Source organism: Strongylocentrotus purpuratus, unplaced genomic scaffold (genome assembly GCF_000002235.5).
Source record: "Strongylocentrotus purpuratus isolate Spur 01 unplaced genomic scaffold, Spur_5.0 spur5_contig_839, whole genome shotgun sequence".
Classification (NCBI taxonomy): domain Eukaryota; kingdom Metazoa; phylum Echinodermata; class Echinoidea; order Camarodonta; family Strongylocentrotidae; genus Strongylocentrotus; species Strongylocentrotus purpuratus.
In genome coordinates this window covers 46,926-64,453 of record NW_022145545.1, presented here as the reverse complement: position 1 = coordinate 64,453, position 17,528 = coordinate 46,926, and the positions used below count along the sequence as shown (strand labels likewise).

Sequence of the window (17,528 nt, the reverse complement as noted above, 5' to 3'; positions counted from 1 at the left end):
AACTGATTAGATTTTGGGGTCAGTAGGTCAAAGGTCAAGGGTCACAGGGCTCATTATGTATGCAAAAATAGCTTGTGATCGCATTATCATTAGAACAGATTGATGGATTCCTACCAAACTTAGATCATGTATGTATCTTGCAGAGCCAATGAACTGAGTAGATTCTTGGGTCATGAGTTCAAAGGTCAAAGGTCATGGGCTCATTATGTATGCAAAAATAGCTTGTGAACGCATTCTCATTAGAACTGACAGATGGATTACTATTTAACTCAATACATCTTGCAGAGCCAATGAACTGAGTAGATTTTAGGGCCATGAGGTCAAAGATCAAAGGGTCATATATGTATATGAGAAATTGCTTGTAATCACGATATTCTGAGAACCTGTTAATGGATTACAATTGAACTTGAATTTAAAAAAAATCTTCTGTTTTGGTTTGAAAAATTGCTCTTTGACGGAGGCATCATTTTCGACTGCGCGCAGTCGAAGTTCCATCTAGTTTGATAATATAAATAATGCCTTTGAAAGTATACATATGACCTTTAGTATCTTCCTTGACCTTTCTAAAGCATTTGATAGTATCAATCATGGCATATTATTAACAAATTAGAATATTATGGAATATAGAGTCTATGTCTAGAGTGGATAAAAAGCTATTTGAATAACAGAAGTCAGTTTGGTTACTTGGGTGCTGTCAAGTCGTCTTTACTCAAGATGTATGTAGGTGTACCCCAAGGTTCCCTTAGGGCCCCTTCTATTTCTGCTTTACATTAATGATATGCAATATGTTACTCAACTCATTTGCCCTACAATATTTGTGACCTTGTTTTTAAAAGGGAAAAGTATAAATGAATTAAATGCCATTCTTTGTAAGGAAATTCCAAAAATTTACCAATAGTTTGCAGCGAACAAGCTTATGATCAATTAAAAAAAACCTCAATGTATAGTGTTTAAGAAAAAAATGTAATATCTTAATCATCAATAATTACAAGATTGATAGAGTATACTGCATACAATATCTTGGTATTGTTGTAGACAATAGCCTGACTTGGTCTTGTCATATTGATGAAATCATGGGGGAAATAGCACGTGCCATTGGAGTATTGTATAGAATTAGGCCTTTCATTTCTCGGGGATTTTTAACCAATTTATATAACACATTGATCTCGCCATATCTTATTGTAATACAGTATGGGGAAAATGTTCAAATATTTTAATAGATAGGCTATATGTATTACAAAAAAGAGCTCTGCGTGTAATAACAAACTCTCATCCCAAAACACCAAGTGATCCTCTTTTTAAGAAACTTAAAGTATTAAATATTTTTGACATTTGTTAATTGCAAACTGCATTATTCATGTACAAATATTTCAACAACTTGTTGCCTCAGGTTTTTAATAATATGTTCATGTTAAACTCTGAAATATAATACCAGATTTTGCAATAGACCATGTGTGCAGTTGTTAAAGTACGAGTCGTACAGACAGACAGTCCGACACTTGGGACCTCAACTATGGAATTCATTACCTGATGATATAAAAAAAACAGCCGATCGCTTGCCTCTTTCAAACGCAAATATAAACAATGCTTTTGAAATGCTAAAATATGTTGATTTTTTTAAAGTTACTACACCACCTGAAGTATTTATGCTCAACTATTCTTTGTGTATACTTTTCCTTCACACAGACCGCCTGTTTCCTTTTTGTTGTGCACTTAATTATGTTTTGTACTTACCTACATTTATATATATTTAATTATTCCTGGAGACCAGCCCTTAATAGGTGAATGGCCTCAGTTGGCTCCACCAAAGTCTCAAGTATTAATTTTAGGTGCTCTAAATTTCTTTAAATATTGTTATGCTCTTTTCTTGTTTTGTTTTGTTGTGTTAATCAGATATTGTATGTAAATTTTTATATGTTTTATTATGAAGAGTGGACATAAATGAAATGATTTTAAAATCTTCACAAATACAAATCAAAATTTCTATATGAAAGTTTAACCTTTACTGATTTTTCAGGGGGCATTACTGACAAATTTTAGGAAAAATTCTTCATTCCAGCAATATTGGAGAAACTAAGATGAGAATTGAAGTTGGTTTGCACACTCACTTGTCCCACTCAGTCAGGCCATTTGTGTAGATCGACTCGATGGGTAGAACCTGTTGGAGCCCTCTAGTGTTAGCAAAGACCTCCTTAGCTTTAGTGACTGTGGTGGTAAGGACGCAGTTCATATCTGAGGCCATATGCCATGATAACACAAAGGCATCGTTCTCTTCTTCTACCTCAACCAGGTGTGCTACCTATGGAGTAGGGTGGATTTAGAGAACGGTTAAATAAATAATATAAATAAATATAAACGCAAGTTACCACTTTTACATTTAACTACACAATTAGTTACTAAACATTCATAATACAATTATATTATATAAATGAAAAAGGTACAAGACAAACATAACTACTTACCTTTCCAAGTATTTCACCATCCCGTGTCTCATATCGCGGCATCCCGCATTTCCTTCTAGGTTTGTTCCTCAACTGTTCAATTGATTTTTGAGTAGATATCATTAATTCTTCCGATCCTTTTCTCTACAACATGAAACAGAAGGAAATTGTTTACATAGGTTGCTTATTTCTCTAAATCTGACATTAACTACTCATTTGATAACGTTTTCTCTTGTATGAAGTAGATTTGCTTTATTGAAGTGGCCATCTACATTTATCTAACCTTTCAATCCCCTTCCAACTTTCTTTGCATTATACCACTTGAATTGTTATTTCAATTCTTCTGCCTACCAATCTTAAGATTTACTATATTTCAGAATTTTCGCAAAATATTTTTTAGAAAATGTTTAACACAAACAACGCAGCTGACTAGCAAGCACATAAATTAAGCTATTCGTTATACGACGTGAGCAGAACATGCAGTCTCCTAAGTGCAAATATGAGTTGTGCTCTCCAGGGAAGCTGATTTCCAACACATGTTTAAAAGTTTGTACATATTTTGTTGATCAAAAAGACTCTGGATATCCTATTTCATCACTACACCTCAAGATTTTTTTTTATAAATAGCAGCCTTCCCTGCAGGAACAGACTGTAGCCAACTGCACTAATTCAGTCTTACGAAACCACAGCCGGGAAAAGACAATTTTGTGAATTCTCTAATGATAATTCCTGCCTTTGAGCTTGAGGTACATTGTGTTCTCACCGTTGCTATCTGTGCATCCCGGACTCCATATATTCTCAACTCTTCTCGTAGCTCGAGCTCATTCTTAGCAGCATCTTCAGCAGATTCTGTATAAAAAAAAACACACACAAAGTGAATGGAACACAAAACATGGAACTAAATATTGTTTTCCCTATGGATAGATTTTTTTTAAAGGGTAAACCGTACTTCTTCAAAATAATCTAAAGTTCTTACTCTGTGGAGTAATGAAGTAAGACACCTGTGGACCCACTCTTTGTCCATGCATAAAACTACTGTGTTATGGGTACATACAAAACAATAACGTATACTTCAAATTGGGTACACATTTCTTCAACTATCCTTAACTTCGTATTATAAGATAAAATATGACTAACATGTAATTAAAAAAAATCCGGTCCCACATTTGGTGCACGCATACAAAACTAAGAAATTGTTAATTGAAAGTTCCATTCAAATTTTGCAAACGTTGGTCCCATTATAAATAGCATAATTACACATTTTTTTAACTTTTTAATATCGGGTGAATACAAGTACAAAGGGGACAGCTCTTTCCTGTGGTGTTGATCAGAGGACATAGTTATAGGGAGGGGGTAGTTGTCATATGTGTAAGGAGAGAAATGGGCTCTTGTAAGAAAATGCTCTGGATGAGGCTTTTTCTTTAATCATTGTGCTTGTCATTTCCTCTATTCTCTCTCCGCAGAATCACATTTAACTCCCTCCCCCGTATCATAACAAATTCCTAGACATGCCCCTGTTAGCCATTACCTTTGCAAATCTGTAGAAGCTGTCGTTTCCCTTCAAACATTTTTTTGTACCTCCTGATAGAAGCAGTGAGTGTGTCTCTCTCCTTCGACAGCCGAGACATCTGTTGCTGCTTCTTGGCATCTGGGTACAGGAATAGAAATTGAGTGTCACGGATTTAACATCCAAGAATTGAAAGAAGAAGAAGAAAAAAATCACATATTAGAAGAAAATCAGTAAAAAATACCTTGCTTTGTATCCTGCATGAGCACGAATTCACATTCTTAAAATCAAAACATTACTTTTTTGGGGAAGGGTGGTATTTTCATCCCAAGAGGAGTACAATTACAAATTCACCATCATCGTAATCGCCACCGTCATTAACATCATATTACCACCACCATCATCTTAATCATCATCGTCATCATCATCATAAACACCATCATCATCAACATCATCGATATCATCGTTGTCATCCTGCTTACCCCTATACTAACCTGGAAAAAGATCCCTAGCAATGTAGACATCCCCCTCTCTGTAGTCCAACTGAAGTTTTTGTGCCTTCTTGGGATCTGGCTTGAGTTGGACAGCGAGACCAGAACTCGATAGGGATGACCTTTCCATGGACATCTTTGCATGTAGCATGTACTTTCCACTGTTAGGTTACAAGACAACAGAGACAGATGAGATGTTTGTTTCTAAATTCATCTTGTATCCGTCGTACAAAGAATTTGCGTAATCGGTTCATTGTGCATCATGTGATGAAATACAATTCACAAGGGCTTCTTGCAATTGAGCACATAACCATAAGGTAACATCAGTTGTCACGAACCATGATTAGTTCTACATTTACTATTCATAAATACTATGAGGGGCGTACGCAGGGGGGGGGGTTTGGGGTTCACCCCCCCTTTGGTATTTTTATGTGTGTAAACCCCCCTAAAAAAACTAAACCCCCCCCCCTTTGTTTTTTGTTTTTAATTAAATTTTAAAAAATTATGCCCACGGCTAACGTAAAGTGACCTTACCCCCCCCCCCCCCAACGAAAAAAAAAGTCAAATTTTCAAATTCCGAGAACAAAAAAAAAAGTGTCCGCTTACCCCCCCCCCCCCCCCCCCCCCCCCCCCCCCCCCCCCCCCCACTGAGCGACTTTTCGGCCGGCGCGATTTTCAAATTTTCGGGAGCAAAATATTTTGGGCCAGATTTTAACCCCCCCCCCCTTGAAAAAATCCTGCGTACGCCCCTGAATACTATACATGCATAATTATATGACATCACAAACAAAAAATGCATACTGTATTGGGATTTGGGATGTCATAAATTGGCATGTATCTACTGTTTTAGGCACCAGCATGCGATCATATCATCCCTATGTGTTTGATACCGTAAGTTGCAGATTATCATTAGTATATTAGTAGATCACGGCTTTACTTAAAGGTAATGGACATACGCCAAATATTTACTACCTATATTATTATGATTAAACTGTATCCTTTGTAATTTAGGTGCCCGTTTTCATTTGGGGCTGTGCATATCCATTTAGTCATGCCATCATGCATGTCATATCAATAGAAGTATATATTTGTCTAATATCTGAGCTTACGGAAAGGTTGTGTCTGGAAGAAACTGTCATGCATGGAAGTGGTATGAGAAGTGGATTGAGATAGATGGGTCATGTGTTGAAAAGGGGAGATGGAAAAACCTGTGAAAAGAATTTGGGATCTGGAAGTAGATGCCATAATAGGGAATTATATAAAGGAAAAAATGGAGAAGAAAGAAAGCAGTAAGGTTGGTGTAAATGAGAAGGATGCTCAAGCCAATAAGTGGTGGTATAATTGCTAGTTTTTTCTTTAACAGTTAGATCATACAAACGATCTCAAACAGCAATTACGGTAAAAAATATCTTTTTTAAAGTGAGTGGTCCGCAAACATTTTTTTTTTAATGTAGCACGACATCCATCAGAGTTAATCATCAAATCATGACAGTATATATTTAAGCCTGAAATCCACCACTCTACTTGATAGATAACATGAATCTACACACCAGGGACCGGATAAGGTAAGCTTCCCAAAGGTAACTCGACCATCACTGTCTGGCCTTGCTGTCAGAGGTACAGTTGACGATACCTGCATACAGCAAACAAAAATAACGCATGGTGACGTGACTTGATACACTCATGAAAAGGAAAAATAACAAAACACAAATCTATTTATTTCATATAACTAAAATTAGGCAGTTGAATCAAATGTTTTAACCCATCCTATTAATAAAGAACTGACAAAATGTTTCATAAATAAGAAGCAGCCCAGCACCGTTCAGTTTTGTATTTTGAGAGTTGTACTGAAATGTTGTGGTGTAGCGATTCATTCACTGGACTGCCAATCCAAGGGTTAAGGATTCGATTCACTGCCCGGCACTTACATCCTTTGGCAGACATTAATTACTACTTGCCACTCTCCAATCAGGTGTAATTGGGTACCAGGTATTCTAGAGCGCTACATAATTGATTTCTCTACCCCCTCTAGCCCTCTCCCTTTTTCTTGTCTATCCCACTTGTTCACAGCGTCCCCACTTTATCTTTCTATCCCTTGTTTTATATATTTTGTATTACTTTATTTGACTTCTTTTTGCGTTTTTCTTATTTTCCATTATTTTTCTTATTTTCCATTCTTGTTCATCATCATTTCTTACGCACCATTTCTCTTTTCTTAATTGGTAACCTTGCAATTACTCTTTCTTTCCTCTTAAGTAGTGCTTAAATAAGTACTAATCATTTCATTTAATTTATATACATTTGGTTATGCTAAAGCACTTTTCCCTCATTTCATAATTGTTAACGCTATGTTTAGTAAAATGTATCACTTAAAAATAAACCGCGTAAAATCACATGCTTTTGTAAATACCTTGGCCCGTATTCTGAAGTCGTGTCTAACTCTTGTTTAACTAAACAGGTTTCTAAGTCCTGTCTAAGTCCCGTCTAACTTTAGACACGAAGTCGTGTCTAACTTTTTTCGTATTCTGGGGCGGTATTCTGAACCCTGTGTTATCTCTAATATTGTTGTATCTTTGAAGATAAGATACAGTTGGTATTCTGAACATTGTTGTAACTTTTGTGTTATCTTTTGTTGTATCTTTTCTCTCATTATATTGGCCGCGCCTGCGCTCATACTTTGGTGCGCTTGTAATTGTGCGTATTATTAATAAAGTGGCATTTAATCCTGATTTGCATATGCGCACGGGAGATAATATGTCGAGATAATTGTTATTCTGAAAGTTGTTGTATCTTTTATCTTATCTTATCTTGCATGGTATTTACAACAATATTTACAACAGGTAGGGGGTTGTTGCATCTTTCGTGGTGATATAATGGCGGCAATATTTTTTGCCCAAAACCAACTTCGTGCCAATAGACGAGTTAGAAAAAGATTGTGTGTTGACCGGAAACATCACAGATGAGAACTTTCTAAGATATAACATGCTAGGATATGACGATTTTAATGCTCTCATCTTAACCATTATAGTGAAAGCGTGATTTGTCTTCATGATCCACATTCAACAGCGCATAATGATGACGCGCGTAATAAGTGCTCAAATAACTAATTACGCCCAAGATTAGTATGCGCTGACTTCAAACAATTCATTTGCGAAAAGTTTGGAGGGATACATATTCTTTCTGACAAGATTGATGCAGCTGCGTATCAAAATGGTATAGATGTGTATCTCAGGCTTTTTACATTACTGTATGCAGACGATACAACAGTTCTTGCAAAAACTGAAAGTGATCTTCAGCTTGCTCTTGATGCAGTATCTGATTTCTGTAAAAAATGGTTTCTTCAAGTTAACCCATTGCCTACTGGAACCTGGTGACTACTGTACTAAAGCCTATGGGAATGAGATAATTCAGTAGCCAACGGGTTAACACAGCTAAAACCAAAGTTGTTGTAATTTCTCGTGGTAAAGTTCGAAAAATTCCTATATTTAAATTTGATCATGATATTGTAGAAGTTGTTGATGAATACGTATATCTTGGAACTACTTTTAACTACAACAACAAATTTCGTAAAGCACAAATTAAGCAACTTAATCAAGCTAGACGAGCAATGGATAGTCTATTATCTAAAACTTACCAACTGCACTTACCTATTGATATCCTCTTGTAATTATTTGATCAACTTGTGTTGCCTATTCTGCTCTATGGAAGTGAGATATGGGGATTTGAAGTGCTACATGATCTTGAAATTTTCCACATGAAATTTTGTAAGCAAGCCCTTTCTGTCAACAAAACAACTGCAAATTGTATGGTACTTGGTGAATTGGGGAGGCTTAAACTTGAGAAATATATCGAAAGCAGAATGATAAACTTCTGGTGTAGGATTGTACATAGTGGACAGGATAAATTTTCTGGTAAGGTGTATATTATTTTAAAATTACTCTTTGAGAAGAATATATATCAGGCACCTTGGTTAAAAAAAAATCAAGCTGACTCTGGACAATATGGGGATGTCTAGTTTATGGGAAATTTGTGAAAATACTAGCTGTGAGTGGGTCAAACAAACTGTGGAATGTCGATTGAGAGATTCTCATGCTCATGGTCTGCTTGTATGTACGATAATTCGCATTGTGTTAACTATCGAATCTTCAAACATTCTTTATGTTTAGAAAGATACTTAATCGATCTCATTAAAACAGATCGGACAATATTAAGTCGTTTTCGCTGTGGCAATCATTACCTGCCGATTGTAGCTGGTAGATATTCAAATACTCCAAAGGAAATGAGGCTATGTACGCTGTGCAATTTGCAATCGCTTGGGGATGAATTTCATTACTTGTTTGTATGCCCTACCTTTCGTTCAGACAGAAAATTGTTCATCGATAAATATTTTATTGACAGACCAAATACACTGAAAATGGATCAGCTTTTTAACTCCAATAATGTACAAACACGTTTAAACTTAGTAAAATTCTGTCGAAAAATAATGCTTCGTTTTCATTAATTAATGTTTGTGCAAAAAACATGGTATGAGTTCAATATTAACTTTTTATCTTATATCAATTTATTAAATTGATATCAAGAACATTTTCAGTAATTCATTAATTCAGATATCAATTTACTGGTGCCAGTAAATCTCTTTTTCAATTGCTTCCATTAATTTCGTCATTAATTATCGTTTTAATTAATATTACCGTTTTGTTTTTGATTATTATTATTATTATCATTATCAATATTGTTATTATCATTATCATCATAATTTTTCTCACTATTGTCGATAGTGTTATTTTGTATGGATTAACATTAATTCTATTTGTATTGTATATTTCACAGTGTTAAATTGACAAATTCAAACTGATTGTAAACTTCTCCAATACCCCATTGTGGGTGACATGAGAATAAATTGTCATTGTCATTGTCATTGTCATTGTCATCTTCAGATATGGCATAAAGTATTCCTATTGGTTGACCTATTTATCATGCTTATATAAAATAGATTTTGATTGGTAGGGTCCATAAAAATGGGCGTGTCATCAATGGTCAAAGATAAGATAGAGGCGGTCCTTCAAGAGATAACACAGGGATAAAACAATGTTCAGAATACCAACTTACAACAATATTAGCGCTGTGTTATCTCTGGAAGATACAACAAAAGATAGCACAAAACTTACAACAATGTTCAGAATACCGCCCCTGAAGTCGTGTTTGAATAAAGTTAAACACGAAGTCCTGTCTAAGTCCTGTTTAACTTAATGCGGTGGTCACATCCCGCCGTACTTGCAAGTGCGTGCTGTCTACGTGCAAAAACGTGGGCAAAATTTGGGTATCCGTACGTGTTGAGCACGCAGACACACCGTAGCACTTTTAGTGCACGAGGAACTTTCGCTGCGTTCGGGCTGCGTTCGAGCTACCGATTCACCCCAGTGCGTGTGACGTGCGTGCCCGGTACTGCCAACGAGCGCACAACGCACTGACTCCGTGCGTCTTTTAAAGGCGCACGTGGTAAGTGAGTGGTCCGTGCTTACTCGCCACTTCCCCAGTTCAGCTATCAAATGAGCACGCAGAACTCACGTGGACCGTACCGAGTAAGCACTTACAACGCACGTTGTTCGCACTGATGTATGCAGTATATAGTCTCTTCGGTGGAATGGGCGGCATCTTGAGGCAGCAACAGCTGGGACTTCTGGAGAACATCGGAATGTCGTCCTATATAAACACCGAGTTCATCGCACGTGCACGCACTTACAACATGCGAGTGAGCAAGGACACCGTACGTGAGCAGCACTTGTAAGTACGGCCTCCGTACGATAACGTGGCAACCGCACGGAGACCGTACGTTGTAAGCACGTTGTAAGCACGTACAACGCACTTACCACGTGCGCAACGTACGATGCACGCAACCGTTCACGGCCAGGCGTGGCGTGCGGGCCACGTACTTACACAGTGCGTGTGACGCGCGTTGCCGGTACTCCCTCCCTGCCTTTGCCACTCCCTCTCTACGTTTTCAGAAAAACGTGGCGGCCGTGGCCTCCCCAAAAACCGTACGGACTAAAAACACGCACGGTGGGATGTGACCAACGCTTTAGACAACTGCGAGGGGTTGTTTAAGTCTTGTTTACGGGCGCGATTCTGCTGCTTTTCAACGTCGACGGTACACTCTACTTGCTGACCCCGAACTTGCGGGGGAGAACGATGGTACGTGCACTCTCTAAAATTTCAAATACGTTTTGCAGGATTTTTTCTCGTGTAGCCTAATTTTTTTCCTCGATAATATTAACTATTCTTATCTACTGGTGACAACTTGGAAATTCCATAATCTATAATAAACGAACCATTCTGTTGGAGACGTTTCTTTTCTGGTTCTTCCGAGCACTGAGACATTGATAAGTAGTGTGTTTGCCAATTGAGATCTCAGTGCAGTGCAGTGTACAGTACGTGTGTGCTGCACGTACACACAGTATAGTACATGCAGTCTAGTCATTACGTCACGATCACATCACCATGGTACCAGCATGCGCATTGGGTCTATCGTCAGAATTAACGCCTACTGGGCATGCGCAGAAATCGTGAATAAAAGTTAAGCACGACCTGCGCAGTTGTTTAGTTAAACACCACTTAGACAGGACTTAAACAGTTGTTTAGTTAGACGAGACTTAGAAAAGACTTCCGAATACCAAATTAAGTTAGACAGGACTTAGACACGACCTCGTGTTTTAGTCCTGTCTAACTAAACAGTTGTTTAACTTTAGACGTGGCTAAGTTAGACACGACTTCAGAATACGGGCCCTTATGTTTTATCTAGATAACCTAATTTATATACACAACCATTACTTGGGACCTACATAACACAAGCTTTGCTTTTTAGTAGATCCCCCACTTTATTTAGCTTTTTTTCTTCAATGTATTTGTCATACTTATGATTGTATCCTTTGTCATAACTATTACCCTGTACATTATGTTTCATATACTGTATGTTTAGTTATAATTATTACCTTGTATATTGTGTTCAATTATGTTATTTTCGATAATTGGAAACTAATAAACTTGAATTAGTAACTTGAATTAGTCGCTCAGATATGACTGATGTAATAATATGAGAGCACAAGGAGCATCATATAATGATGGATATCTGAAGTATATAAGAGGCCATCATCATTACATTTTATTATTACAATGGTTATACATGTATCTACAATGTCTGACGTGGATCCTACGGCCAAGGAGATTAGGGAACCACTGATGCATTCATCTAAGAAAATGAGAAAATGTTAACAAATGGTAAAATGCAACACTTACCTTTAGTGTCTTGTCATATTGCAGTGAGATAGTTTTGTCAACATCGAAGATATCATTACCAGATTCATCACAAACTTGAAAGCCCAATGGATTGCTGATCTGGACGCCGTCATATGCTATCAGTGTCTAAAAAGAAGAGGAGCATGATTGTCACCATCGTTGTCTTTCTCAGCATTGTCTTCAGACTACAAGATCACCATGACAAAAATTATTACCATTAACTACATAAACATCATGTACTCCACCAACACAATCCTTCATCTTCCTGCACCCACTGAAAGCACCAAGCACACATATCTCTACCTTTTGAGTCCAAAACATATTTCTGAGCACCTTTAACTCCCCATACAAACCAATGCTCCTACCTCACATCCCAATATCCTCCACAGCAACTAAAACTTTCATCTACCTGTTGCTCTGATAAATGCTCCCACAACAATTGTTCTAGGCTATATTTCATCAAAGATATAGGGTAAGGGTTGCAATTGGGTTTAGCGTCAGGTTTAGGGTTAGGGCTAGGGTTAGGTATAGTATTTAGTCCAGGGATGAAGTTAAAAATTCAGTAAGTGTAGGATATGGCCAAAGTTTTCATCGAAGTGGTTCTCTGACATATGATGCAATGACAATTGCACCTGGTTTCATTTCGTCAAAGATATAGGGTTCAGTTTGAGGTTGTCATCGGATTTTAGGTTAGGTTTAGGGCGCAGAGTAGGATTAGGTACAACAGGCATTCGGTCTAGGGTTGACATTTTGAATTCGGTTAGTGAACAAAACTGACACAAAGCATGGCTGGATCATTAAGTGCCGTACAACCACCGGAGCATGTGTTATTTAACCCCGTAGCCACCATACCTCATTTTGCATCCAGCCCATAACAAGCAGCTTTGCCGGTCGACCAGGAAGTACCTCTAACGTGATGTGATCCGTGAAGTCGTTGTATTTCACCACAACCACCCTGACCCCTACCGCGTCAAACTTGATGTTCCGGAGGCCGAAGCCCACGTTAGGTAGAAGGACTTTCTGCAGGACTTTAGTGTCTAGATCCTCTGCCTTCACAATGAGGTTGCTCAGGGAATCATGAGGGAGCTGTAAAGGGAACAAGAGAATCTTAGCGATATGACTTTGCTGCATGTCAATTTAGAACTGTCGATTGCCATCGGAGGCATTATCTCAATTTTAAAAATAATTTTTGGAACAAAAAAAGCAGTCAAAATAAATTATGGGACACAACATTTTTATGAGTATAGTGAGTGATGGGGCTACATAATTTCTTTGAAAATAGGTACCTTTGACTTTGGAGCCTGACATAGCATCCAGGCGCGAACGCAGGGTGGGGGGTGGGGGTTGAACCCCCTCCCCCTCTTTGGTAATTTTTATGTGTGTATTTTGGAGGAAACCCCCCGCCTTTGGTAATTTTGTTTTTAATAAAAAAAATTAAAAAAAATTATACCAATGGCTGACCTAAAAAGGTTGACCTTACCCCCCCCCCCCCAACGGAGCAAAATGTCAAATTTTCAAATTTCGAAACCCCCCCCCCCCCCCCAAAAAAAAAAAAAAAAAAAAAAAAAAAAAATGTCCACTTACCTCCACCCCCCCTTATTCAGCGGCTGGCTGAGTCGTTGCGAAATTGTCGGCCCGATTAAAAAAATTTAAATCCCCCCCCCCCCCCCCCCCCCTTGAAAAAATCCTGCGTACGCGCCTGATAGCATCGATGTCTCAAGTGGCTCTACGACTTATGTATAAAGCAGTATGGTACAAACTTTATGAATTGAACATTTTCCATGGGACCTATTCCTCCTCTCTTACCTTCTTCGTACTGTTACAATAGGCATCAGTGACATGGACGACTATATCACCGTCCAAGGTCTCTCCAAGCTTCACCTTTGTACTTGTTTTGTTTTGACACTTGATCTGCGTTGCCTCGCCAGGGATTGGCCTGAAAAAATTAACATTTGTAAAGATTTTGAACATTTATGTTTGTTTGTTTGTTTTACCTTACTGCTAAAAAAAAGTATAATTATGCATGCTTGTAAATAAGCAACTAGGGGACCAACAGCTTTTAGTCCTCTCCGAGGGACTCGATAATGAGGATTAATGCCCTACCAAACGGTACTAGCGCAAAAAATAACAGTTGTAGAGAATTTGAACATTCATGTTTGTTTGTTTGTGTGACCTGACTACTAAGAAGGAAACTTACATGCTCGAATGTAAGTAACAAGTGGACCGACAGCTTTAAGTCTTCTCAGAGGAAGTTGGTAATTGAGGACTATCTCCTTTAAAAAGGGCACTAGAGCATCGACTTGGTTTCGAACCCTGGACCTCCTGGTTTCTAGATCATGGCACTGCTCTACCGTTGACTCATCATGCCTCCTTGCCAAGTGTAAAACAAAACCAGCAACAGCAATGTTCCCGGATTTGTGTACACTTGTTTTAATCTGATTATTAATTCAGTTTGGTATTTTTATTCACTTAGTATGTTTACAAAATTGTTTTTTTACAGGGTAGTTATAAAAGTGGGTTCTGGGATGTTTTTGGATTGCCTACATTCATTTACTATAAGCAGCTAAAATAACAGTATTTTGTCAATGTAGCCAAATATTACCACAAATAAGTCATCACTTAAAGCTTTTGTAATACAGAGTACAATCCTGCTCATTATATCTTCACGTCGTTGCAGTATGTACATCTGTTTTTACAATACTCACTTGATGTTGAAGGAAAACTCCAGGCCTGATCCATCGGTGATTCTCAGCTGACAGAACTTGGAATCTCCCACCGTATTGGGGACCTTGATAGGGGGCAAGTACCCCTCCATGAGGGTGGAGGGGTTGAAGCTGGGTAACCAGTTGAACTTGAACTTGTTTGCCAGCTCCTTGGTAATCTTCATGTGGTTGTTACCCTCATCAAACAGAGCAAAACCTGACAAACAGAAAATAAAGCGTACAGTTTCATGTTATTCTATTTTCTATTTTATTTCCCTTCCCAGAACATAAAGCAGTATAACAATAACAAAGAATACATAAAAAAGGACAATTAGAAATAAAATAACAAAAGAAAATAAAACCATCAACTGATGGTGGATTACCAAATCTAATAAATTTTCTGCAGAAGGCTCTCCTCATTAGCTGATGGTATAGTACATACATACACAAACTTGAATAAGATATACATAGGTCACTATCAAGAAGAAGCAAAAGACAAATCATTAGATCATAAATATAAAACGAGTACACGTTGCGCATATCATAGGAACGCCTTGAATCCACATGACGTGGTAAACTACCTTTAAAAGAAAAAACAAACAACAGCAAGCCTCACATTTCTGATAGTAATATCTTCAACTAGCTTTGAAACTATAGGACAACATAATTATGATGAGGTAATTTGTCCAAATTTGAAAATCTGTGTTTCTGTGTATCCCTCTCGGTATACTGTCCTCATTTGGCAATTCCCGAATCGAATAAATAGGGATTAATTAACACGAACAAAATATTCTTTGAAAATCTTATCTTTGCAGATAAGAGTATAATGTTTAAATATCAGCCCTTTTTCAATAGTTTTAACAGCGTTTCTAATTGATAATAGAATCTATCCCTTGAAATATATGACTGTTCTCTACTCACTGATCTGTGATGTATCCTCTCCGGCCGTCCACTCAATATCTCCTTTGGGTTTCACCTCGACAGGTTTTTTCTTTGGGTAATCAAGGTACTGGTGTTGGCAGAAGAATACCTTGATCTTACAGGCACTTGTGCTAGGTTTGACAGTGATGGCTTTCTCTACAGAGCTGACTCCTGGCATGTGCTAAGGGAAGATCAAATCAGAGGTGACTATTCTAACGTGTCAGAGACCAGGTGATGTAAATGGGTACCTGGCAGGAATTAATTCCTTGAAATGCTGGAGCGCTGTAATGGCAGCTAGGTTAAAGCCGAGGTAATAATAAATGCGCCTTGGAATAGAATTTCTAGATAGACGGCGCTATAAAAATGGATATTATTATTACACGTAGTCCTTCAAATGTGATGTAAAGTTTTTTTTTTTTTACTGGAACTCCTTAAAAAGATAATTTTCTCCTTCATCGATCAATTCATTTTAATCCATCACAATACTTTTGATTATCACTATGTTATAACACAGGTTAGAAGGAAAGTATCCATACAATAGACAGGAAATACATGATTAAACGGCAATGCGTTGGAGAATAATAGGGTTAAAATCATTTTGAGAAAGGTTGTTACATTCAAATGATTGGTTACGGAGTTCCCATCTTACCGGTAGTTCAATTCTGGCAGTGATCTTCTGAGATTTCTTAGAGATATTCTTGATGAAGATAGGGCTACCGGTAAGAGTAGCCTTTCCTGAGTTACTGCACTCTGCTTTGTATGAAGGCAAACCATCCGCACCATGAAACTAATGGAATAAAAGATGAGGGTTGGACATAGGATTTTGGATTTGTACAGGTTTTGCAATGGCCCTTCATTCTCATATCACAAAGGCCCTAATTCGGGATGAAGATTTAAATTTAAACAACTGTCTACACTATGGTTTAATCCTTTACTTTGAATTAAAGTAAATATAAATTAGCAAACATTGCCTGCTCATTTGATTAAAGGACACATACTTTATTGAGGTTTAAATCATGGTTTAAAATTAATATTGGTAAACCTCCTTCATTAAATCCAGTCCTGCAGTATTTACAAATCAAAAAAGACACTTTAGGCTCTCAACGTAGTCATTTATGAGATATCAAGAACATTATATAAAAAATGTGGCCTGTTGTATAAAAGTTTTGAGTATGAAATCATCCATCTCAGCACACCAGATATCAGTCGCACCCAACTAGGTCGCATCTCAGAACTAAATAAATCGGACAACATAAGTTCTGATTGAATGGAACAATCACCAATCTGTATCAAACACAAGCCCAAATGAACCTTACTGACCTACATGTATATAACCTATTACCTAAAATTCCTGGCACATAAAACATGTACTGATTTAGACATTTAAAATGTAAAATTCCTTCTAAGTGGAACTTAGGAACACTTTTCACCATACTAGACTGTGATGGAAAGAAATAATTTCCCATACCTTGCACTGGACTACAAGTTTTGGGTGCACTGAGAAGTTCCCTGCTCTGTCTCTGATCTCCACCGATATAGGAAGCGCTTTGCCGTTCTCTATGAAGAGGTTATCAGTTTCTTCAAATGTTGGCACAATGATCTTATGTGGCTCACCTGTAGAAAATAATAGAATTGTATTGCTCTAAAATAATAATAACTATATTGACAAGAACAACAACCACTCCAACAACATCATCGACAACAACGACAACAACAGCCCAAAGATAAAAGAGCTCTAGCTTTAAAGAAAAAAATTGCATATATCATGCTCAAGTCACCTCTAAAGTACTATTCTAATCCTGGCTTTAGCCAAGCTGACTCAGAGTGCTAAGAGCATTGAGAAATGCTCTCCGTGCAGTGGAACATGTGCGCTATCATGTGCAGATTAGCAAGTGAATCCAATAAAATGGTAATAATAATAACAATGTAAAGCTCTTAGAAACCTAGTATGAGGGGCTATACAAATGTGACTAGTATTGTTATTATTATCTCATTTACTATATTTGGGTTGAGATAGGCAAATTTAGGGATGTTGAATGGGAGGTCTACCCTGAACGGCGGATCCAGGAATACGATGCTAAATTTGCTTGGTGGGCCCTCTATAAAAGCACAATGGACAAGCATTGCTATTAATCCATGCTATTAATCCAAACACTTGATGCCTATATAGTAT

The 17,528-nt window shown here is 37.5% G+C and overlaps 1 protein-coding gene across 1 annotated transcript in view; it reads right to left on the bottom strand.

The window, feature by feature from the left end:
- Positions 1 to 2,104: 2,104 nt before the first annotated feature.
- The window catches only part of LOC105439373 (structural maintenance of chromosomes flexible hinge domain-containing protein 1-like), a 42,311-nt gene continuing 26,887 nt past the window's right edge, over positions 2,105 to 17,528 (bottom strand). Inside the window, exons 19-31 of the mRNA XM_030987310.1 lie at positions 16,824 to 16,969; positions 16,005 to 16,142; positions 15,356 to 15,536; positions 14,438 to 14,651; positions 13,539 to 13,668; positions 12,585 to 12,818; positions 11,733 to 11,858; positions 5,990 to 6,072; positions 4,443 to 4,600; positions 3,970 to 4,089; positions 3,205 to 3,290; positions 2,463 to 2,585; positions 2,105 to 2,299 (exon numbers count right to left, since the gene is read on the bottom strand). Coding sequence (XP_030843170.1) covers positions 2,105 to 2,299; positions 2,463 to 2,585; positions 3,205 to 3,290; positions 3,970 to 4,089; positions 4,443 to 4,600; positions 5,990 to 6,072; positions 11,733 to 11,858; positions 12,585 to 12,818; positions 13,539 to 13,668; positions 14,438 to 14,651; positions 15,356 to 15,536; positions 16,005 to 16,142; positions 16,824 to 16,969 — 1,934 coding nt within the window. The remainder of the gene's footprint in view (positions 2,300 to 2,462; positions 2,586 to 3,204; positions 3,291 to 3,969; positions 4,090 to 4,442; positions 4,601 to 5,989; positions 6,073 to 11,732; positions 11,859 to 12,584; positions 12,819 to 13,538; positions 13,669 to 14,437; positions 14,652 to 15,355; positions 15,537 to 16,004; positions 16,143 to 16,823; positions 16,970 to 17,528) is intronic.